Raw genomic sequence first — 26168 nt, 5'->3', positions numbered from 1 at the left:
AAATCTGTACTTTTACTTCATTGCTAACAAAGTGTTTACATAAAAAGAGGACATTAATAATATTTTTACCATGTAAAACCCCTATCACATTAGTTACAAATTTAATTGGTAATTCTAAAATTTAACTTCGGTGTACTTTTTTCCTCAAAAAGATTTCAGTCAATATAAGAATGTTTTTTTGTTTTTATCGGCCTATTGGTAAAAGGCTTCTGGTTCGAATTCGAGCTCAAGGCCTATTAAAAAAAGAATCAAAAGAATTTCCAACAGGAGAATATTTAATAAAATTTTTATTGATAAATATGAAAGAGGTGAAGGTTGGCGCAATACGCGTGTACAAAGTAATGGAGGAAGGGTCTGCGGTCAGATCCGGAAATAAACAAATCATACAGGGTTCAGACCACTGTATTGTTTTTCAGGCGGAAGTAGTAGCCGTGACTAAAGCAGAAGAAACATATGAGGAAAAAAGCTTAACTTGACAGCAGCAATTAAGGCAATTATCTCTCATAGCACAACGTTTAAAAGATTGTAAGCAACCCTTGGAAAGACCCGGGATAGGGAGAAATATACATCTATATCGGGTATCTGAGCATATGGGAAAAAATGGAAATGAAAAGCGCTTGAGCTAGCTAAATATAGCACATAGCTTGTACCGTAGACATTCCTAAATCAGATTGAGCGAAATTAAAAGAAGACGAGAGCTGAATATGATTGGCCAAGCAGGATCTTACAACCTTATGCTAACAAAGTTACTTTTATCACTGAAAATAGGGTACTAGGCTCGTGATGCGTATTTTGGCGGGACACTGCCTTTTTACATCACATACTTTTAAATTGCCAATCATAGCAGATGTTTGAAGCGCGGGTTAGAGGAGGAAACAATCAAGCACGTTTTGTGCTCGTGCCCTGCTCGCAAGACTAAGACTAGATCTATTAGGAGTAGCATTGTTATCAGATCTAGAAGCAGCAAGTATCATAGGTTGTTGTTGTTGTTTTTGTAGCAGTGCTTCGCCCCACCTAATAGGTGCGACCGATCACAAATTGTCATCAATATCCTCTAACGGGAGTCCAAGGAAATGTTGTTTCAACAGGGGTGTACCATAATGATAGGGGTGTTAGAGGCGTTGGTTCCACATTATAATTAAAGAGATGGTTGGTGTCATGTGGGGACACATTGCAAGCGGGGCATACATTTTGTATGTCGGGGTTGATTCTGGATAGGTAAGAGTTTAACCTGTTACAGTATCCAGAACGAAGTTGAGCTAGAGTGACTCGCGTTTCCCTGGGGAGTATGCGTTCCTCTTCCGCAAGTTTTGGGTACTGTTCTTTGAGTACTGGATTCACCGGGCAATTCCCGGCATAAAGGACCGACGCCTGTTTGGGGAGTCCACTGAGGACCTGCTTGTATTTTTTTGCTTCATACAGCAGAGTTCTCAGGTGCCGTATTTCCTCATAATGCTTACGGTGATGACTCCTTAAGCCCCTAGGCGTTGTTGGCTCATCAATCAGATGTCTGTTGGGATGCTCAGGTTTCTGGCTATTCAACAGGAATATCATAGCTCCTAAAAGCTTGTAGTATTTGCCAAGAGAACGGAGTTATTTTATAACATAGTTCATGGTTTTAGATAGGGGTTTTCAGTTTGGTCGTTGAGAAGACTTCTGATAACACTATGAACTCCACAAGTCTATGTGAGGTGTTTACGGACCAGCCAGCCTAAACGTACCTCTAAAGTCGATCTCCTGTTTCTAATAGTTTTTAGTTCAACCCAGCCTAACCTTTCAAGAAAATTTTTTTCAGAAAGAAAACTTTAATCAGATAACTTTGGCTGACATTGGTTTCGCTGCTCTAGTTCGCAGTTTGACTATTAGATAAACTCAAAAGATAAACTTTTAATGAAGTAATAAACCAATTTATCTATAATTTTGTCTATCATTAGTCATTCAATCAAGATCATGTCTGAATTATCGCCTGCGCACCCAAAAATTGGCAGCAATAAGAAACCACAGCCAATTTATCGCATTTAATTGTAGCAATTTAAAAAAAAAATACAAAATTAATAACAATATGCTTAAGCATTTGTCGACAAACAAAAATTTGTGGAAAAACGAATGTGCATACATACATACACCCGGGAGGAAAAAAATAGCTGCATAAATTATTTGCAAATTGTATCAGTTATTTTACCATTTATTTTAACTTAATTCTTATAGGTTTACCGCCATACTCATAAAAAAATTATATAAAGCTTTTTGAAGCGACATTTTCATACAAATTTCCAATTATAAACCTTTTTTATTCTTTATGAATAAGGGGGCTAAAGTATAAGTTTTAGGGTAAAACCAAATTGTGTAGTAATAAAAGAAGAGCCAATATCTTTCCAGAAAACATTCGGACTGATAAATATCTAAAAAATGCCTTTTGTCGAATCACTTACGCTCATTATGAGCTCATTTAAAACTCTGAAAAGAACGTATCGTAACGAATTTAGGGAAATTCCGCTTGTTTGGAACCTTCTGCTAACGTTCGAATCGCTAAACTGTTGAATAAATCACTCCAATATTCTGTATTGCAAACTGGTCTTTATTTAGATTACTTTACAATTATACTTTACAACCAATAGCGTGTTTAAATCAAAACTGATTTGTTATTACTCAGCTTGCGCTGCTTTTATACTCTCGGTTTCCCCGTTCACCTATTTCTCCTAATGTGTAGTAATTTCGCGAAATGTCATGCGTGGTTTGTTACCAGCTATATACATGTATATCTGTAGTCCACGCCTCTTCCATAGCCATATGCGTGTGAATCTGTGAGTAACTACTTGGGCTGATGACTATATATTTGTGTGTGTGAGATATCTCTTCGTCGCTTCTACATAAGAGTGGCTGCCTTATTGTTGTTGTGCATTTATTTAGTAGAAGCTTAGTGATGCTAATATTCGTCAAAGTATTTTCCTTCTTGCGATGGTCGTCCAATATAAGCCCAATTTCATACATCATATGAGCCTAAAGGTGGCCGATGTGGCAACTAATAGGCTCGTATTTTGCCTCTTATATGACTCCATAAAGAGTCTTTCAGGCGTCATATATGCCCCATTGGCCCTATATACAGCCTTGGTACATACTTATAAATTTCATCATATACTTAGGAGTCTTTTAAAATTTTATATCGACTGCAGATTGAAATATCACCCTATCTCGTTTGCCGTTTCGAAAACGCACCATCTCAGAAAATGTTTGAATAACGCCCTGTTTAGGAATTTGTTTCAAAAACGCCCCAAGCCAGAATTCGCTTCATGAACGCTCTATCTCAGAATTTTTGAAACAAATTCTGAAATAGGACATTATTCAATCGTTTTCGAAAGGGCAACCGAGGTAGGGTGATATTTCCACTCAGCAGTGGATATACTTCTAATTTTTGAGACTCATATATCGCACACATACTAAACTCCTATTGGACTCACAATTATGAGGGGTTGGAACACTTTTCTTTTTCAAATCATAGCGAATTTCGGGAGACTTCAAAACTGCATACCGAAATTATTTTGAAAATTCTAAGAATTTCGACATTGTTATGAAATTTCGATTCACCGATTTCGATTCTACCGAAGGCGATTTAAAGATGAGCTGTACGAGCTTTACCTTTTATGTCACCATAGTCCAGCGAATTAAAACACTGCGGCTAGTCTGATTAGGCCATGTTATGCAAATGAAAGGTTATGCTCCGACAAAGAAAGTATAGTTGTAGGAATCCGCCTACGGAAATACGAGGAAGAGGACTGCCCGCACTCTGCTGGAAGGACTAGGCGACTTAAATAAAGCGTGTTTAAGTGACACACGTTGGGGTATTTGATCAATTTTTGGCAATACATTAGCTTATGTTTGTTTCAAAGTTTAATAACAAAAACGGCTGCGCATACCCGCAAATTTTTGAGTGGTGATCCATTTTGTAAGACTGATACCCCTATTGCAAAAGTTGGCAACCTTGAGAAAACATCCTCAGTGGCAACGCCTAGGTGAAAGTTCTTAAAATATAATATTATACCGATGTACCAAATTTGATCAAATCGGTCAAGCCGTTTTCGAGATGGTAGTCGATATACAAAGAAATATAAAAAAGGAGGTGAGGTGGCAACCCTAACTGGCAACCCTACTCAAATCAATAAGAAATGCGGAGTAAAATACCTTTCGTTTGATACCCATACTGACATACAAATCTCATGTAATGCCGAAACCGATCCAAGTAATTCTTCGCGGAACACCGTGAATTTACTGTCAAAAATTTCCATTCATAACAATGAAGTGAGACAACCATTGTGAATCAAACTAAGTGTGATATGTTATCTGTCAACTGCCTGCCAGGATGTTCAATATGGCTACTTTTTAGCGTTTTGACAGGGTGTTCAATATGGCGGCGCCTATCTTCAGTGGGTGATAGAAAGAGATACAGAATGAGGCAGTGATAGTCAATTACAAATTATGTGGGTGATCCAATCACTTTGGAATTTTGACGTCAATGCAGAAGATATCACACATAGTTATCATTCACAATGGAGACAACCACTTTTTTAACAGAAATAACTGCTGTTTTAGTTTTGGCCAGCTATATTGATAAAATACCCCACCCTGCGACAGTTAAAAAAATAATAGTTTCCGTTGTGCAATTTATGCAAGTTTTTCTCCAAACTTAACGATTTGTCTCTTAATAATTGCTACTTTTATGTTCACAACTGTACCATACTGAATTCTCGTTATTATTTGTTTATTATCAAACAGAAAAAAAAATGTGCAGAGAAGCTTGATTCGATACCAAAATGCTATTATCTCATGTATTTACATATCGCTCATTTACTTCAACAGTGCCATAACTCAAAAAACATAATTTGTCATGAGAGCCCTTCAAAGATTCCACCTTGCCATGTGTTGTGCATATAAATGTATATTTTCATTTTTATAGCTAAATTTGTGCTAAATTTTTAACGGATCACAAAGAATTCTTTATGCAACATAGATTATGATATTGAGTACGTTTATACATTATTTACTCAAAAATCATGTTTTTTGACTTAACACACTATTGAAGTACATAAGCGATATGTGTTCATACATTCTTACAGATTTCGGTATCTATCCTTAATATGAAAAGTAAATATTTATCATTGTATATTTAATTATAATTGTTATTATTATTATAACACAGCCTTCGATGTTGTATGCACATGCAAAAATTACATGCATACATATTTATATGTACATATGCAGGCCTGGCGAGAGGGGGGGGGGGGGCATGGGGGGATTCCCCCGGGGCCGGGGTTTCTCAGGGGGCCCGCGATTTAGAAGTACTAAGACATTTTTTTTTAATTCAGGAGAGTCTTTAGTTGTTCCATGTGCAAATTTTAAGCCGAATTTCAAAAGAAACGAATATTGATAATGATTTTTTGCCTGGGCCTGAGGAGACAATAAAAATATCAAACAAAAATGTATGTTTACATGAATCCGAAATCGTAAATTTTTCGTGGTGACACTGATGAAGGTTCATCTTCAAAAAGTCTTCCAACAATACCACCAACTCTGTATCAAAGTCCAGATTATTTAAACGACTTCGATATCGATACCGCGAATAATGAGTTTTTGCGATCTGAAGAAGTCAACGAAATAATTCGTCGAGGTCATCAAAAGTGTTCTATTATTCTGCCACGTGATTGTCATGACGAGGGATATCCTACCTCGTTGTTAAACAGAATCTTGCCAAATGGAGAGAAAGTGGAGCGTGACTGGTTAGTGTGGAGTGCTAGTAGCAATGCTTTTTATTGCCTACCATGTCGTCTGTTAAGCACCAATACTTTATTAAATCGACCTAAAATTTGTTGTGCGGATATTCGAAATTCCAGGTATGGAAGCAGCTATACGATAAACTGCCATCACCCGAAAATACTCAAAAACATATTAAATGTTATATTCAATGGTGATCTTTACAAAATCTAATTCAAAAGGAGGCTACAATTGATACACTTATCAATGAACAGCTAATCACTGAAACTCAATAGTGGAAAGAAATTTTATATAGAGTTTTGGACACTATTTTATTTTTGGCTGAAAGAGGCCTAGCTTTCAAAGGCGAAAGTATATATCTTCGTGAAGAAAACGATGGAAATTGTTTGGGCAGCTAAGATCTCATAAGCCATTATGATCCGATACTTAGAGATCATTTGGAGAAAGTTAGGATTTCACAACAGCAGCACAAACGTTTACAAGGTCACTATCTTTCCCCAGACATTCAGAACGAGTTTATAGAAATGTGTACAAAGCACGTGAGGGAAACTATATTAGATGAAGGCAAGAAAGCCAAGTATTTTGCTATTATCGTTGATGCTAGCCTGATGCTAGTCACGTTGACTACGTTCATTTTGCGCAAACTCCATTTCAATTCGAAAGCAACAAATTTTACAATTCAAGAACGGTTTTTGGCTTTCGTGAATTGTAACCAAAAAACTGGTCAGAAAATCGCTGATCTAATTTGCCATACTTGATTGAAGATTGTCGTGCACAAGAGTACGATAACGCGACCAATATGAAAGGAGCTTGCAACGGAGCACTACGTCACATTCTCGACTAAAACTCGAATGCTGATTACTCGCCTTGTGCACGCCACAGTCTCAATTTATGTGGTGTTGATGCTGCAGAATGTTGTACGGCTGCAATTACTTTCTTCGGAGTTGTACAAAAATGTTTTACTATTTCAGCAGCACTCCACAACGATGGGACATTCAGACAAAAGCCAAATTTGGCTGCACAAGCATACGGAGATGTTACCGGCATTCTCAAGTACATCAACAAGTTCGAATGTATCTTGCTGTCCGCAATTTGGTACAAAATACTGACTACCATTAATGAAAGAAACGTGGTCCTCCAAGCTAGAGATGTTACCAAATAACTAGAAAAGACTATTTGAACCGATATGTGGCTGTTAAAAGAGAATTTTATTTCTACGTTACAATAAAATAGTATAAATAGTAAATATTCTGTGTTAATTTTATTGTCAGCTCTTAGTCCAAAAATCATTTAGTTGATGTGGGAAAATTTTTTTTTTTTGATGTAATCCATCAATAATGATTCATGAATGACGTGTCATTAATTCAAGTTAATCAAATGTATTAGTGGATTTTTTAAAGGGGCCCGTAAATTGTTTAGTCCCGGGCACGGATTTTCTCTTTACGGCCCTGTGTATATGCATTAATTTCAGTTCGTTTTACCAATATTTGCATTTACATTTGGATACTTTTTTTATTAGTTTCTAATTTATTGTCATCCACAAAATCCAGGTTCATTGGGTAGTGGCTCAGCTGATGGTGCTTGCGCTGCAGATGATCTAGATTGCTATAGTGGAAATTTACAAGATCGTTTGGGTATGGAAGCAATACGTACGCTACATCGTCAGCTTGATGATGACGACAATGGCAATATCGATTTGAGCGAATCCGACGACGTAAGTAGTATTTAGTATAAGCAATAAAGTAACTGTAAACTCAAGTTGGTTTTTAAATGCAATAAGTTTTGCAAAATAATGACTTTCTCTTTTGTGTCGTTTAGTTTTTACGTGAAGAACTTAAATATGACTCGGGCTATGAGAAACGTCAGAAAGCGTTTCATTTCAATGATGATATGCATATATCAGTTAAGGAATTGTGGGAAGCGTGGCTACGATCGGAGGTATGTTAAATAGAAAATATGTGTATGTACGTACACAAGTTCATTACAAATCAGCGAACGAACGGTATTGGATTTTTGATAAACATATTGCGTTCATGCTCCTTTCAACTCGAAAGAGTTCGTTTGTGAACTTTTGCGTCCATCTTCTAGCTATACCCGCGGATCCGTCGCACGAAGAAAAATTAAGCAAAATTTTGTCGAAATAAAAGTCCGAAATTTTTCGTTCTATGTATACCAAATATTATAAGTCGAGTTATAACGTGTTAAGACGGAAACAATAATCCGGAAATATTCCTAGAATAGTTTCGATGTAATCCTGTTAACACTACCGAAATTACAGATACAACAATTTAGAATCTCGCCCTAAATCAGGGCTCATATCGTGCTATACGATATACTTGATATACGTTACCACATTCATTTTTTAAATCGCAATAACACTGATATGAATATTGGGATTGAGATAATACGTGAAATAAATATATGTATAATGTATTCTCATTTTTACGAAAGGCTTAAGGGATTCATATTTATTGTTTAAGTGAAATTGTTTTTCGATACGTTATCGTTAAACGCGATACGTGCTCTGGGCACGTCTAATGTCTACCTTTTTTTGAACATAAGAATGAATTATGGATCCACTGAACACGTGTTGCCACTTGTCCGCATATGTCACTACCACGATTAGCCATTTCCGAGCTATTTTGATTTTAAAACTAGTTTTCGAACACGAATCGTAACACACGACCCTACATTGAGTAGTGAAAATTATAAAGAGATTATTCTTGAAATGCTTCGAAGATAGTCATAAAATGATTTGGAGATAGTTGCGAAATGGTCCCGAAACAATCCCGAAATAATCCCTAAATTAGTCCAGAAATTAATTTGAATAAAGCATGGTTTCGGTTCCGTCAGTCCCATTACGATCCTTGAAACAATCTGAAAATGGCGCATAAATTATACCGAAGATCATGGTAAAATTTGCTTAAATACTTCCGAAATAATCCTTACAACAATCTCGAAGATATACTTAATACGATTAACAAAACAGTTTCAAATTATACTGAAAAAAAAATATATATCCCTTAAATAATCCAAAAAGCAATCCTGAAACGATCTCGAAATGTCCGAGGACCATCTTCAAAAAATCGAAGTAGTATCCCACTGGCACCGCATTAATCCGAAGTGGTCCTTAAAACAATTCCAAAAATATCCCAAATTATATTGGAATAGCCCTAAAGTTTCCCAAAACAATTCCGGAGTGATCTCTAATATATTATTCTCGAAATATTCCTGAAAACAATCCGAAAATAATGCCGAAGCTTTACGAATTTCCGACGTAATCCTGAACACAATCTCGAAATTGTCTCGGCTTATCACGGAAAGAGCCTCTAAATTATTCCGAAACGGTCCTGAAATGATTCCAAAATATACCAAAACAGCGCCGAAATGCAAATAATTTCAAAATGCCCAATTCTCAACTGATTTTATCTGTGAGCAAAATTTCTGTCGTGACTGGGACAAAAGCAAACATCTGGTCATCCAAAAATGCAAACATTCACCTTTCTGATATTAACAAAATTTGTAGCTGCATATTAAAATAAAATATTTATACCTTCATTTAGGTGCATAACTGGACTATGGAACAAACGACAGACTGGTTGGCTCAATCAGTGCAGTTGCCACAATATGTAGAACTATTTCGACAACATAAAGTAACAGGCGCCTCATTGCCAAGGTAAACATTTTAAATTTAATTACAACATACACGAATTTAAGAAAAAATTTTAACGAATTGGTAAACAGTAACTTTCTAAACCATTTTCGAAATACTTCGAGAAGTGTTTAAAAATAGAAAGCTGAAATGGCTATTCGTCCGGAAAAGAATTTAGCGTCCAGAATGAAGTTAAATGAGGAAACACGTCAAAAGGAGAAAAAAAAAAGTTTAAACTATTGTACTGAATTTTCCGAACGAGTAGGGACACCCTTAAAGATATTTAGAATGTTTAAAATTTGAAAAATAGATTCATAGCTCAATTATGGCTCAAGTATACGGTTGGCTCATCTCATCAGCTGATTTTATTTTTTTTTCATTTCACTGACATAGGGATTGTCAAAAGCAGATGGCAAACTCAAAATGTAGCCAACACACTGAAAATTATTTACTGTCGTGCTGGTAATTTTTTATTAAAAAATATTTTCACATCACTTTAAATAATTTTTTTAGTAAATGCATCTAATTTAGCGCAAAACAAAGGTATATTGTTGCTGTAGAGATGAGCCAACCATATAGTTGAACCATGAGCTCAATAAAAAACATGGCACAGAGCATAGGAAAATTTTAACATGTTATCGAAAATTCTCCGAATTCAAGTCCGGGTCAAATTTCTGTCAGATCGAAAAACGGGATCAGGTAACCAATGTTCATAGAGTGCTTAGATTCTAGAGGGACGTCTTCTATGTTCTCTTAAACGGGGGCAGAAATGAAGCACACACGCGAAGATGCTAATGTTCCACCCGCTTTTGACAATAATTTGTACTGGAGCGTTCCACAGTTGGTATTGGACGCCGTATCGTATGCATTTTTCATTTTTAGAATTTGCCTAAAGAAAAACTATAACTCTGTCCCGTTTTCGCCCGTGGTTCCGCCACTAGTTTTGACAAATGTCTAATCGCAGACCCCCCCCCCCCCCCCCCCCCCCCCCCCCCACTCCTATTCTTCATACAATTTGACCCGCCCTAATATTTATTATCGCTAAGCACGGGTGTGTAAAAAGATACATTGCTTGTTGTATTTTATTTTGTCTATGGGAAAGTACTACTAGAAGGTTAGAGCTCACCTTTGTTTATATTGAAATTAAACGAATTAATGTTTCTTATAAAAAAATCTAAGCAAATTAAGATGTTATCGCGATTTATAATATCTTTTACGAGTATTTGAGTATATAAGTTTCAAATGCTTGTGTAATTGAAATTGCATAGTAACTATTATGATTTCATAAATAATAAATGAAAAAATGAATGTAACAGAGCTATAATATGATTGGTTTTTCTGAGAACTTAAGTAAATAACTGCAACAGAAAGGGGTCCATAGCAAGTGACTGAGAAAGATACAGAGTTAGAAGTAGACAGAGAGATAGGGATAGATAGAACGAAGAGAGAGAAGCAAATAAAAGGATAAAGAAAAGGGGGAGAGAGATGGAAAGAGAGTTAGAGGTAAAAACTTAATAAAAGTTGTGCAGCTAGACAAAAGCAGAACAACGTCTGCCGGATCTGCTGGTATTTCTATGTAGGTTTTGATAAGTTTTTTTTTGCTGTGGCTACACTACACTGTACTAGTGTGTAAGTAATCACTGGAAAGGATCGGGATAGCGAGAAATATACATGTACATATATTGGGTCCCTGGGCATAGGGGAATAAGCGGCTGAGCTAGCTACACATTGCGCATCGCTTGTACCGTAGACGTTCCAATCAGATGAAAAGAAGGGGAAAGCTGCACATGATCGGCCAAGCAGGAAAGGCGTGGAGCCAATCACGGGACTGCAAACTGTCGAAGATGAAACAGAGGTCTCACAACCTTAGACTAACAAAGTTACTCTTATCATTGAAGAGAGGGGACAATATGCTCAGAATAGGCATTCTGACTGAACACTGCCTTCTGGCGTCAGATGCCTTTAAATTAGGCTTGCTCAGTGATAGCAAATGCAGGAAGTGCGAGTTGGAGGAGGAACCGTTGTAGCAGGGATTGTGCTCGTGCCTTGCACTCGACAAGCTGAGACTCGTAGTTGTCGCTGCCGTAACTGTCACTGTCACTGTACCCGTAAAAACCTATAAAGACTCTTAGGCCCTGCTTTCAATGTCATTTTAACCTAAAATGAAACCCTGCCATTTTACACGTTCAATCTTAGTTGAGAAGTAAAATTGTATGTAAACGGTGGGAAAAAAATTAGTATTAATGAAATTAAAATTATCATATTATTACAATCATTAAATGGAAACTTAAAATACAATATAATCAGTTAACATTATAATTTTTAATCATTACACTGCGTAGCTGGGTATCGGCCCCCAAAAAATTGGTCTGATGGGATTGAGCCATAAGCCAAAAATGTATTTCTCAGCTTTTTCGAAGTTAGCCTTTAAAACATAGGTATTGTGACTAATCATCACTAAGCCGATACTAAGTAGCCACTTATGTACGTAAACAAATCAATCATCATGTACACACATTAACCTGGGTCGATTTGTATGGACGAAAGTTAACCGATATCGCGCCATCGATTTTTCGGTAGGATTTGGGCTCAGGAAAAAAAGTTCAACTACGCATACCCAAAAAATAATTTTCGAGCCTGCAAAAAAAATGACGAAAGGGTAAATTTTTCGACCAAAACACTCCCCAAAACCCAAAAAATATTTTTTTTCTTCAAAAAACTGTTGTAAAAACGTTGGCGATAACAGTTTTTTGGAAAAAAATATTTTTTGAGTTTTGGAGTGTTTTGGTCGAAAAATGTACCCTTTCGTCATTTTTTTGTTTGCAGGCTCGAAAGTAATTTTTTTGGGTATGCGTAGTGGAACTTTTTTTCCTGAGCCCAAATCCTATCGTAAAATCAATGTCGCGATATCGGTTAAATCGACCCAGTCTAACACACATACATATAAGGCAGCAGAGAGATACTCACAAACGCATGACATCAGCCGAAGTAGTACTCACATATACACACGCATATGGCTACAAACTACAAATATACATGTATATACTAGCTGATAACCAAGCATGAAGTTCGCGAAATTACTAGACCTTAGGAGAAATGGGTGAACGAGGAAACCGAGAGTATAAAAGCAGCACAAGCTGAGGTTTGACTAATGAGTTTTGATTTAAGCACGCAATTAGTTGTACTCTCAAAGTAGTCTAATAAATACCATTTTGCATTATTGAATATTGGAGTTATTTATTCAACAGTTTAGCGATTCGTACTCTTGCTTCAGACTTATTGAGACTCCATACATACAGAATTAAATATGTACATATACATATATGAGCAATTATTGTGCTCTATGAATTAGATCTGGATGGGGAAAATCGGTCGATTGTAATTTTAGTAATTTGACATTTGTGCTCGAATGCAAAAAAGGTCTGAAGCATTGTTAACAAAACTCATCCAATTGTATACGCTCACCGGAGACCTTTGATTAGCCGTCGAGCTTTAATATATTTACAAACATACATACATTATGATTGAAGTCAAATTGAATGCCAATAAAAAAGCAATGAATTGTCATAAAATAGTTGAGCTACTAGCAGTTAATGATTTTCTCTAATAATGTTAAAAGTGACAATTATATGGCGGTAAGAGTTTTTATCTGCTGCGATTTTACATTGTATGTGAATTTATAATAACAATGACGAAATAGCGTTGGTAAAATATATAATTAACGAAAAAATGATGTATGTATGTACATATATTAGAGCTGGTCGATTTGTAAGGCGTCGAAAACACGAAAATTTTATACGGGGTTTTCTGAGCAATTTGTTAAGGCTAGTGGTTCGCAATTGATTTCGACCCCGCGATTTTTAAGGCGAAGCTTACTCTCCCTGAAGCAATGTTGCTCAGAATATTTTCCTTATACGCGATTTTTTGGCATAAAATCGAACCGTCCTAATGTACATTGTCATATATTTTACATTTTTAGAAAAAAGTCAGGCGATTACTTAATTTGCTGCTATGGGAATGAAAAAAAGCTTTACAAATGTATTTCAGTTTAGGGTGTGCTATGTATATTAGTATGGTAAAAAATTTTGTTAAAGTTAAAAAGAATAATACAAACTTCACCAAAATCTCTTTTTGAGAAATAAGTTACACCCTAATGTACATACATTAGAGTTTCTCACTCCATCCAAACAATTGGTTTTATAGGCAGAAGAAACGGACATACGAAGAGACAGATGGAAAAAGTGGTATCGAGAGAAAGAAAAGAGAAAAAGAAAGAGAAGACGAAAGAGGGAGTGAGCTAGAGACAGAGAAGCAGGAAGAAAACGAAGACGAAAGAGATAGAGAAAGAAAGAAAAGCGAATAGAGATAAAGAGATGGAGAGAGAAAGAGAGAGATGATAGGGAGAACAAAAAAGAGGGAGCAAGAGAAAAAAGGGGAGAGAGAAGGGAAGATAGAGATATAATGAAAAAGAGAGATGAAATTAAAGCGAAAGGCAGAGAGAAAAGAAGGAAAGAGAGACAAAGAAAGTGATATGAAAAATAAGAGGGGATAGTGGGAGGGACAGAAAAAATGTAGAGAAAGAAAGGCAGAGAGAGAGAGAGGGACGGAAAGGATGGAGAGGGGAAAATGACCGGGGGAGCTAGAGAGTGAACAAGAGCAGAATGAGAAAAAGAAAGGGAATTAAAGCGAGAGGCAGATGGAAAAAGAAGGAAAAAGAAACAAAGAAAGTTATATGAAAAAGAAGGCGGGGAAGTAGAAGAGAGAGAAAGAAAGGGATATGAGCGAAATAAATTTAACTCTTCCTTTCAGAGAGAAAAAGAGGAGGAGGGGCAATAGTACAGAGTATAATGAAAATGAGTGTGTTTAAGGCTATGGTTCTAAAGACCCTGCTCCAATATATTTTAACTCATGGACTGTGAAGTGGTAGCGATCCTTGTCAAATGCCAGAGACGAGTTTGTTCGAATCCTGAGGATTTTGCACGGAACTCAAGTAAAACTGAAAAGATGCTTCGCACGTCCAAGTATAAAAGACTGAGCTGAAATGGAAATTGCAAAAGGCCTCCAATAAATTTGAAGCTTTTATTGATGAGAGGGTATCCGGAACAATTTTTGTATATGCTTCTAAAACAGCCAAAATTATTTTCATGGAGCAGGCGGTTGTATTTGTCAAGAACCCTAGATCGGATAAGTCTGTTCGACCAGGTAAAAAATGAGATGGATTGGGTACTATATCCAGCTCTCACAGCTATGGTTTTAATTATTTACGCCAATAGCCAAGCAGCAATCATCAACAACAGTGACGCCCGCGCATGCTTGACCTCGATTATATCGATTTTAAACATAAAATCCTCTATACAGCGTAGGGTACTGGCATACCTACTCAATGTCACATATACATATTTTTTCTCTCTTCGGGGTAGTTAAGCTCGACTATCACCATTTCGTGTAAGGTAACGAAATCCATCTGGCAAGTTATTGGCATCTAAGCTTGCCCAAGCCTTTGATTGATTAGCTGCAATAACACTTTTCGAAGGGTTTGCTGAGTGTTACCCAAAATTCAATACCAAGATCATAATATTGAACCAGTGTGGTTGGCCTTATATGCCATGTTGAATTGGCTGGTCCGTAAAAACCTCACATAGAATGAATAAGTCTAAAGTGTTAGGTCTAAAATATTAAACTATACAAAATTGTATTATTCCGATTGAAAACACAAGTTTTTTCTGCGCGAGACACCCTAATGTATACACATTAGGCTGGGCCGAAAAAAACTTAAAAAATCAAAGTCGAAAAAGTAAAAAAATTGAAATTTCGCAGGCTTGAAAATTATCTTTTGGGTATGCGTAGTGAAACTTTTTTCCTGAGCCCAAATCCTATCGAAAAATCGAAGGCCCGATATCGGTTAACTTTTCTCCATACAAATCGACCCACCCTAATAAGCATACCTTAATACAATTAAAAAATATGCATGCGAAAACCTTTCTATAATTTTTGGAGGAAGTAAATACACTTTCTCAGTTAATATTTGTATAGTGTAATAGAATATTGAGAGTAAAATTATAAACAGTGAGCAAAAATCTGGTAGAACGTTCGTAAATACGAATTTGGCCTTCAGCGTAACTGAGTTTATAAATAATCAAAACAATAACAATTACAAATAGTAAAAATTACTAGTTACTACTAATAAACCTGCCTCAAATTTAAAATAATGTATTTGTATTATGTATTACTAAATTTTGTTTGCTTTGTTCTTTACACACAGATTGGCAGTTAATAATATGCATTATGTGGGCAATGTACTGGGGATAAAGGATCCAATTCATAAGCAAAAAATTGCGCTCAAGGCTATGGATGTTGTGCTTTTCGGGCCACCACGTGGTAAGTTTCTCCAGCACTCACCACCGAGATCATCGCAATTTAAATTTTTGTTTTTCATCAGAAACGGGCACACGATGGAAAGATTACATTTTAGTGACCTTATTACTAAGTGCAATTATCGGCTGTTGGTATGCATATCAACAAAATAAGAATGCGAAAAGACATTTGCGGCGTATGGCTCAGGATATGGAGGGTTTGCAACGTGCCGAGCAAAGCTTACAAGAAATGCAAAAGGTATGCAAATGAAAATGAGTAACTGTCATACTTAAATTAAAGTATTAAGCGTCAAAAATAATATGAGGGACGAAAATGTAATGGCGAACGTTAAGCGAAATCCTACAGGTTATGCTAACAGGTTACACACCTTGGCTGCAGCGAACGGTTTCAATATCAAGCCAAGCAAGACAGAGCTGAAGGGCACTGAATTCTCTCTCTCTCAACGAGAGTAAACAACCTTGGCGTCGAAATAGACAACTAGCTAAACTAGAAAGTCAAAATAGATAGAAAAGTAGTCAAAGCATACTACTCGCGTTAGAGAATAGTTATCAGAAACTGGGGCGTAAGGGTGAGGCTTATGGTGTGGATCTGTACAGCGGGCATGAGACCCATCCTAGCGTACGGAGTGTTAGTGTGGTAGCCAGTACCTACTGGACAAGCAATACAACATCAAGAAACAAAACAAGATACAGGTAGCAGCATTCGCGTGGGTAACAAGAACACATATATAAAGCCCAACGGAGGCGCTAAATGTTATCCTTAACTAGCTGCGATTGCACCTCCATATACGCCTCGCAGCTACTAGCTCAGCCAACAGACTTAATGAGTTTAGAAGCTGGAACGAAAAGCTATATGTCCACAGCAAAATCCTAAAAAGGCTCCCAACGTGGATACGAAAACAGATTACTTCTCACCGACATAGCACTGTAACAATAATTTCAAGTTGAGGTTTTCCTGAAGAACGAATTGGTCAGCCGACAAAGTTTACAAACTCTGCACTGATCTTATGGGTACAAAATGGCCTGCGGTGTAGGGGCAAGGGCTTTCTCCGAACAGCTAAAAGTCGCGGTATACATCCGACTTGCAAACTCAGCTTGTAACTTCTAAACGGAGATACTAGGTATAGAGAATAGGGCAAGCAACGGTGAGATATGCATATACTCGGACCTGCAAATAGCGCGCAAAGCGCTAGATTCACCATAAATGCTCTCTTAGGGCGCCGAAAACTGTTGTTGTTGTAGCAGTGCTTCGCCCCACCTAACAGCCGCGACCGATCACAAATTGTCATCAATATCCTCTAACGGGAGTCCAAGGAAACTTGCTTTTTCAACAGGGGTGGACCATAAGGAAAGGGGTAGTAGAGGCGTTGGTTCCACATTACAATTAAAGAGATGGTTGGTGTCATGTGGGGACACATTGCAAGCGGGGCATACATTTTGTATGTCGGGGTTGATTCTGGATAGGTAAGAGTTTAACCTGTTACAGTATCCAGAACGAAGTTGAGCAAGAGTGACACGCGTTTCCCTGGGGAGTATGCGTTCCTCTTCCACGAGTTCTGGATACTTTTCTTTGAGTACTGGATTCACCGGGCAATTCCCGGCATAAAGGTCCGACGCCTGTTTGTGGAGTTCACCAAGGACCTGCTTGTGTTTTTTCGCTTCATACGGCTGGGTTCTCAGGTGCCGTATTTCCTCAAAATGCTTACGGAGATGACTCCTTAAGCCCCTAGGCGGTGCTGGTTCATCAATCATATGTCTGTTGGAATGCTCAGGTTTCTGGGTATTCAAAAGGAACTGTTTGGTCAGCATCTCATTTCTCTCCCTGATGGGGAGTATTCTCCCCTCATTATGCAGATGGTGTTCTGGGGACATAAGCAGACAGCCCGTGGCAATTCTGAGAGCAGTATTTTGGCAGGCCTGTAGCTTCTTCCAGTGGGTAATTTTTAGGATTGGCGACCATATGGGTGACGCGTAGCACGTAATCGGCTGGCTATTTGCTTTGTATGTAGTCATGAGCGTTTCTTTATCTTTTCCCCAGGTACTGCCAGCGAGGGATTTGAGGATTTTGTTACGGCTCTGAATTCTCGGAACAATTGCGGCTGCGTGCTCACCAAAATGTAGAACCTGATCAAACGTCACACCCAAGATTTTGGGGTGTAGGGCAGTCGGTAGCGTAGTGCCATCGACGTGGATGTTCAAAATGGTCGACATGTGGGACGTCCATGTTGTAAATAGGGTCGCGGAAGATTTAGTCGGTGATAATGCCAGGTTTCGCGAGGCGAGAAAACTGGAGAGATCAGGGAGGTAGCCGCTTATTCTATTGCATAGCTCATCGATCTGTGGGCCTGGGCCTGTGGGCATTATTGTGCAGTCATCGGAGGAAACAATTGTGACTCCTTCCGGTGGTGAAGGTAGCTTAGATATGTAGAAGTTAAACAAAACTGTAAGCGAGCATTATGCGAAGCAGCAAACCTTGCGCCTATCAGGCTTACTTGGGTACCCGGTCACTGGCCAAGGTCGGTACATCGTTGGACACCTCTGAGGCAGTCACGGTGCACCAGCCCCTTTCAATAAAGTGACATTCTTATCAATCTCAAGAAAACCGCAATTCGCCATTAATATACTACGGCCAACCTTTAATATCACTAAGCAAACATGGCCTGTCTACAACCAAAGAGAAACTGTTCCTATTGAATTCCCAGAAGCCTGGGCATCCCAACAGGCTTCTGGTTGAAGAGGTCCCACCTCCCAGGGACTTTAGAAATTATTTCTCCGAACATTATGAGGAAATACGGGTCCTGAGAATTCAGCCATATGTAGAAGAAAAGCGCAAACAGGTTCTCTGTGATATCCACAAAAAGGCGTCGGACCTCTCCCTTTGAGATAAGACGGATATGACATGTAACGGGTGTGACTTACATAATCGTGCATTTCCTCCAAAACCAATTAGTTATAGACAGCGAGTACGAATTAGTCTTTATGAACTATTTTGATATGAGAAAATTCTAAACAACTTTTGAAAATAAAACTATTCTGGTGGCCACCGTGGTGTGATGGAGCACGACGCAAATTGGAAGAGAAGCTCGGCCTTAGATCTCTTCGGAGGTTATCGCGCCTTACATTTATTTTATTTTTAATACTCCTATATTGCTACAAAAGGCTAGGTACGTTCCCAAACATCAGAGTGCCGATATATTGCTGTTTAAACGTTTTTGTTTTTGTACTCAATAGTCGAATGTACCTAAATTTAAATTTTGTCTTGTCACACTTATGCTGCTACAATCACAAACATTTTATAGGCTGTCTTGTTTTGATTTCGAATTCAAAACATATTGCGAGCATTTTCTATTAGCAATATAGGAGTATTACATATACATATGTGTAAATTATATTCATTTTGCTTGGTTTCGATTACTTTTGACTGAGCCAGTTTTGGCGGTAGGAAAAGTAAGAATCCGATTGTTGGCCTCGTTTTGTCTTTTAAGTTAATTGGCGCCAGAAATTATGCTTCATTCAAATTAGGCTGGGACTATACGCATATTCGAATATCCGGATATCCATACGGATATCCGTTGGGACGGATAAAATCCGGACGGCATGGATATCCGGTTAATATTCGTTTGAGAAATTATTCGGATATCCGGATTTATGAAGATCCGGTCAATAACCGTATTTTTGGATATCCAGTGAAAGCAACAAATTGATGTACCATATACATATGTTTATTTAACATTAATAACAAAAAAAAAAAAGAAAAAAAATTGTTGATGTTTATAAAATTGTAGCTTTTTATTTTTGACGTTAATTTAATAATCCACAAATATTATTTATTTATTTATTAAATGAACAATAGTAATAAAATTACTATTCTACATACAAAAAGGAGCGCTAACTGCCAGGGCTTTCGGCTCGCTCTCTAATAAAATATGGTTTAATAAGCTAGAATAATAATAATAATAATTTTTCAATGTTTACTTCGGTCAATTCATATGCAGATATTCAACTTTTATATTCCAGTATCCGGACATACTGATATCCGGATTTTCCGTTTACGTATCCGGATATCCGAACAGCTGATATCCGGATTTTCCATTTACGAATCCGGATATCCGGATAGCCGGTTTTTTTTGCTTAGCTATCCGGTTATTCGAATAGTTGAAAAATCCGGATGCAGTTCACAGCCCTAATTCAAATCATACAATTTATGTATCAGTTTTCGGTGTTTACTTGGGCAAATAAAATAAAATTAACTTAAATATATTTGTTCTATATAAAATGAATATAAATAAGTAACTAATACATCACAAATATTGAAAAATATATGTTAATCTAAATTATATCTTCCCCACAGGAATTAGAACGCGCTCGCATGGAGCAAGAAAATGTGGCTACCGAAAAAATGGATTTGGAACGTCGTCTTAAAGAGGCTCCCGCACTTTCATCATCAAGCTCAGATCTGGAGGTGCAAAAGTTAAAAAAAGAAATCGAAATGTTACGTACTGAATTGTCACGTGCCGAAATCGAATTAGTAGACAATTGCTGGACACCACCACCACAACTACAATCGTGGTTACAGTACACCTACGAATTGGAAAGTAAAAATCATCTAAAAAAGCGCGTTTCAGCTGAAAAACAATTGCAATCAGCGCGTGAAGCTTGTGAAAAATTGCGTAAAAAACGTTCAAGCTTAGTTGGTGCATTTGTATCGACACATGGCAAGAGTATTGATGATGTAGATCGTTCGATTGTAGAGGCACGCAACTCGCTGAGTGAAGTGACAAATGAACTGCAAGAACGTTTACATCGTTGGAAACAAATTGAAAACTGTTTGGGTTTTAATATTGTCAATAATAATGGTTTACAATATTTGGAGAATGTGTTATATAGTCGTAATGGCGCTAGTAGCGTTAGTTCGAATAAGGGCTCAAGAGGTAAATGTTAATAAGTAAAGTTGTCTAAACTAGGGATGTGAGGAAAGTCAAGATAGCGAATTCGAGAAGGTCCGCTTTATAAGAGTTAAATGAATATTTCATTAGAATGGCCAACGAGTGAAGTTTGGCGGGACTTTTATTGTTATTGTTGTGTTAACATTGCTTCGTCCCATTTATGTGGGGACACATCGCATGCACAGCATACATACATTACTATGTTCGGGTTGGTTCTGTACAAGTAAAAGTTTATCCTGTTACAGTATCAAGAACGAAGTTGGGCCACAGCGACTCGTGTCTCCCTTGGTGGTCTTCTTCTTCAAGGGTTGGTAGTCTATATTGATAAAACGGGGTTCATCTAGCAAAGCTGTTTATCGACGCTTAGGGCCTCATTATGCTTAACTGGATGAAACGGCTACGTAGGCAAGTGCTGGATCTCATGATAGTCCTTAAGGACATGCTTCCTTATGCTTCTAAGAGGCCTTGTTGGATGAAGCAGTGGTTTTCTGATATGTCCTGGCTTGTGACAATTCAGCAAAAACTGCCTGTTCAGCATTTCTTTATGCTCTTTTATGTTGAGCTCTTATGCCTCACTTTGCAGATGAGGTTCAAGGGTCATAAGCAGAAATTCCGTTACAGTTCTGAGTGCAGTATTTTGTCTCAGCTTCAATTTTCTTGTTGTTGTAGCGATAAGGTTGCTTCCCGAAGGCTTTGGGGAGTGTTATCGATGTGATGGTCCTTTGCCGGATACAGATTCGGTACGCTCCGGTAACACAGCACCATTAAGGTTCTAGCCCGACCATCTCGGGAACGATTGATATGGCCACATTAAACCTTCAGTCCATCCCTCCCTCCCCACCCCCAAGTTCCATGAGGAGCTTGGGGTCGCCAGAGCCTCGTCTGTTAGTGAAACAGGATTCGCCGCGGATAGGTGAAGTTGACAATTGGGTTTGGAGAAGCTATATATTGCGCTGGCAACCTGAAGGGTTGCACTGTACGGCCCCTTTTAATCTGGTATTTTAGTCCCTCTTACGACAGGCATACCTACCGCGGGTATATTTTGACCCCCTAACCCGCTGGGGGTCTCAGCTGATAACACAGCTTCAATCGCTGTCAGCTGTTTCAAACTTAACTTTATCAGGCTGACCGACGGACTGTATTTGAGAAGTGATGTAATATAAAGAGAGTAAATAATATGCAGATATACTTAGCAAATCTCCAAGTTTGTAAAACCCATTAAAGCAAATATCGCTTCAAGCCTAGCTTAAATTATGACAGCTGGAGTGACATAAAGTCAAAGGTCATAAGATCGATTGAATATGTGACCACTTCATATGGGCGCATAATATTTCTTCGTAACTCATTTATATATTCGAGTAGTGATAGAATCAAAAAAGAATCGATACCGTTACCCATTTAAAAAATTCGATTCAAAGCATCGATATAAGTACTCATACTCAGTAAAAGGTATCGTATACTCAATCCAAGTGAGTACTTCGGAACTTTAACCAAAAGTGAAGGTACTTTAATTTTTTTTTTGTAAATTACATCGTATATTTTAAACGGAGTAGAAAACAAGTAAGGAAGTTTGAGTTCTGGCAAAACCAAACAATATATACCCCGCTGTGAACCCGCAAAAGCCAACAAAGTTAGTGAAAATATCATTGTAGGGTGGGTACATTTCCGGTGCAAAAAGTCGATTTTTCTCTAGCTTCGGTCACGTTGTCCCAAAAACTCGGTTTGGTTTCGACTAGATCATTTCATTTGTATAAAAAGTATTTCATCAAAGTAAAAAGATTTTTTACTTCACTATCGCTTTTGGCTGGTTAACTTGGGGAACACGCCTACTAGTAAAAAGAATAGCTTCACAAATTATTTGTAAATTTTATCAGTTATTTTCGCTAATTTAACGAATTTTTTAACAAAAAATATGGAAAGCAATTGCGAAAACGTTTTCGAAAGAATTCGCAAGTATACTAAAAATTGTTAAAAATCTATGCGATTTTGAGGGAGACTTCAAACCCTTTTTACTGTCAGACTGAATCGTTTTGGACCACAAAAATGTGCCTTAAAAGTTTCCTGAAATTCTAAATAAAAATTTAGAAAATTTCATCAAGTTTTCCGACTACTTTCACATGGAACGGATATTGGGAACGAAGGGTTCTACCCGGGACCCAACCACATGTAAGATCATACACAAACAGCAGATACTGTATAGAACGTCTGACAGCAAGCGACTTCATGTTTATGAGGGCACAGCAGGCGCGGTAAGAAGGTAAAGGTTCTAAAAAAATTTAACGGTTGGAGTACGAATCGAGTGAAACTTTTCTGTACTCTTTCTAGTCTTTGAGAATGAGAGGAATAAATTGGGTTCCAAATTATGGAAGCATATTCCAGCTTTGAGAGAACTAAGGAATTATATAAAAGTTTTCTGGTGTACGTATCTTTGAAAGCTCGCCCATATCGCCGCAGGAAAGCCAAATTGGAATAGATCTTAGGTGGAATGGAACTAATATGATTCGCGAAGGTAAAACCAGAGTCAAACATTACTCTAAGATCAAGGAATTCCTTAACGCTAGAGAGATTATCATCAGCAATGGAATACGCGGTATTAATCGCATTGAGGTTTTTCGAAAGCGTCATAAAGAAACATTTCTTTATATTAAGGCGTAGATTATTTATAATGCTCCAATTAGTTAATCTATTTAGATCTTGTAAAAGGCATACATCTGACATGCTTGTCCTAAAAACTTTTAGGTCATCTGCGTAGAGCAGGTATTTTGAACTTCTAAAACAGGTTCCTATATCATTTATAAAAAGAAGAAATAAAATTGGCCCGAGGATACTTCCTTGAGGTACCACAGATCTGGCAATGAATGAATAATGATATTCTCAATTTCGACGAACGAGGTACTATTAGTGAGATAGGACCCAATCCAACGTAAAAAGGTAGAATGGAAACCCAATAGCTCAAGCTTGCGTAATAGTATGCTGTGGCTGACTGTATCAAATGCCTTCGCGAAGTCAGTATATACAACATCGACTTGATGGCCATTTTTGAACGACGAAATGCAAAAATGAGAAAATGAGGCTAGGTTCGTAACTGTGGAGCGACTACTGATAAACCCGTGTTGACACTCATCTATGGATCCTTTTATTGCAAAGGACAACTTCTCTTTTACCACTTTCTCAAAGAGCTTCGAGCAATTGGACAGTTTAGAGATGTGTCTATAGTTGGTTACAACGTTTTTGTTGCCTGATTTGAAGATAGGAGAAATCGAGGCTATTTTCCACCCATCGACAAACTCACCTCTTGCTAGGGACAAATTGAAAATGTAACTTAATGGGACGCAAAACAACGTGCTACATTTCTTTAGAATAAACGACGAAAGCCCATCATTATCGCTTTTTATTGACGTTTCTAGAGCTAGGATGCCTTTCATAACGTGTTCTTCTCAGACTAACATGGATCCGAAATCAACCGTTTGTTCAACGTCGTAAACAACATACGTATTTCGAATTTTTTCGAAATTGATTTACATAGTTTTCGTTATGCAATGCATTCACGGTTTTTTTAATAACCGAAAATAAGAAGAAAAAAAAAAATTTCAAATCAGTTTTGCTGCAATTTTTTTCTCGTAAGTGCATGTGTTTCTTTTTAGACTCAGTGTGCTTTGCACAGAGTGTATTCAGCCCAATTCTAAATATCCCTGGGAATTTTGTTCTACCGGAATAGGAATTTCGAATTTTCGAAGTCAGCCGTTTGTCAATCGAAATTTCGTTGTGCATTTCTTATTTTGTTTAAAAAATTTAAAAGTTTAATTATTGTTCCGAATTTGTTTGAAATTAAGAAATAAAGTATAAACAATGCACAGTTATGCATTTCATAATGGTATTCACTGAAATGAGTAAGGAATTGGTGCCACAGCAACATCAACAGAGGAGCATAAGAAGAAGAAGACGGCGGGATAACACAAATCCGCTGGAGTTACCCGCTTCCATTCAGCAAAGCAATTTTCTGGCGGCCAAGTCGAATTGAATTCGTCTTTCGTACTATGCCACGATCCATTTAAGCCTTCTTAGAAAATCCTTGCGCAATTTCTGGATGGCTGCAGGTAATATACCAAGAGCATATACTTTTCGACTTAAAATAAAGAATATTCTTACAAGAACTATTAACTTTAACTATTTTGATGCATTCCCTTTAATTTAACAAGTGAAAAGACTCCTAAGAAATGGCAGAGAAATCTCCCTGTCACTCACATTCATAATACCTAGTTCTCTCCCATAACCGGTTTCCGCTTTTTCGAACATTGTTCAAAATAACAGGAAAGGGAGAAGTGAAAAACTCACAAGGAATTTGTGTTTAGAATTGGGCTGATTAACTTTTGTAACATAACGGTTGGTTGTACAGGTACAAAGGAATCGAGATAGATATAGACTTCCATACATCAAAATCATCAGTATCGAAAAAACAATTTGATTTAGCCATATCTGTCCGACCGCCCGTCTGTCTGTCCATTAGCAAGATAAATTGAGCAAATATTTAGATATCTTCACCAAATTCGGTACACGGGCTTTTCTGGACTCAAAATAGATAGGTATTGAAAATGAGGGAAATCGGATGACAACCATCCCCACTTTTTATATATTGTGGTGAATATTAGCAGCTCTTTACATCACTATGCTGCTAGTAAATAAATGTACATGTAACCATCAAAGCAACCTGTCACACATACATATTTCTAGTCGGCAGCTAAGAGCAGAAGTGAGTAACAATCACACATACATACGCATATAACTAGAAGAGAAACGTAAATATCAGATACACGAGGTATTCGAGAGTATAAAAGCAGCGCAAGATAAGGAATAATCAATCAGTTTTATTTAGACTCGCTATTAGTGAAGTACGCGGTAATTGTAATTGTGAAGTACTACTCCCAAATTAGTCTAAATAAAGAACGTTTTGCTATACTGAATATTTGAGTTATTTATTCGACAGTTCAGACATTCGAACAGGAGCTGCAAAGTAATCAGAATTTCCAAAAATTCGTTATGATATATAATATTGTGTAAAACACAAAAAAACTTGATTATGTAAATAATACACCTAGAATGTTGAAATTTTATGTGTCGACTGATATGAAGACTTTTGATAAAAATTTAAACAAAAAAATTTTAAAATGGGCGTGGCACTGCCTCTTTTATGACTAAGCAATTTTCTATGTTTCGGTAGCCATAACTCGAAGAAAAATTACCGGATCGTAATAAGATTGGGTACACATATTTTCCTTATAGCAGGAAATATTTCTAGTAAAAATGGACGGAATCGGTTAGAGACCACGACAACTTTTATATAAAAGACGGGTCGTAGCCCAGAATAATAAGCTATATCTTAGCAAAAAATAGTTTTGTATCAATGATATTTTACTTACCAAGTTTTATTGT

At 37.4% G+C, this 26168-nt stretch overlaps 1 protein-coding gene across 12 annotated transcripts in view; it reads left to right on the top strand.

Annotated features, from left to right (window-relative positions):
* The window catches only part of Stim (stromal interaction molecule), a 95402-nt gene that overhangs the window by 27502 nt on the left and 41732 nt on the right, over positions 1 to 26168 (top strand). For all 12 annotated transcript variants that reach the window (XM_067784074.1, XM_067784076.1, XM_067784071.1 and 9 more), the window contains 6 exons: positions 7317 to 7480; positions 7585 to 7704; positions 9330 to 9442; positions 15681 to 15796; positions 15858 to 16030; positions 20144 to 20723. In XM_067784074.1, the coding sequence (XP_067640175.1) occupies positions 7317 to 7480; positions 7585 to 7704; positions 9330 to 9442; positions 15681 to 15796; positions 15858 to 16030; positions 20144 to 20723 (1266 nt within the window). The remainder of the gene's footprint in view (positions 1 to 7316; positions 7481 to 7584; positions 7705 to 9329; positions 9443 to 15680; positions 15797 to 15857; positions 16031 to 20143; positions 20724 to 26168) is intronic.

The sequence above is a fragment of the Eurosta solidaginis genome, chromosome 4 (genome assembly GCF_040869045.1).
Source record: "Eurosta solidaginis isolate ZX-2024a chromosome 4, ASM4086904v1, whole genome shotgun sequence".
Classification (NCBI taxonomy): Eukaryota; Metazoa; Arthropoda; class Insecta; order Diptera; family Tephritidae; genus Eurosta; species Eurosta solidaginis.
Note: the sequence above shows the minus strand (reverse complement) of the source record. Positions and strands in the feature narration are given on the sequence as shown.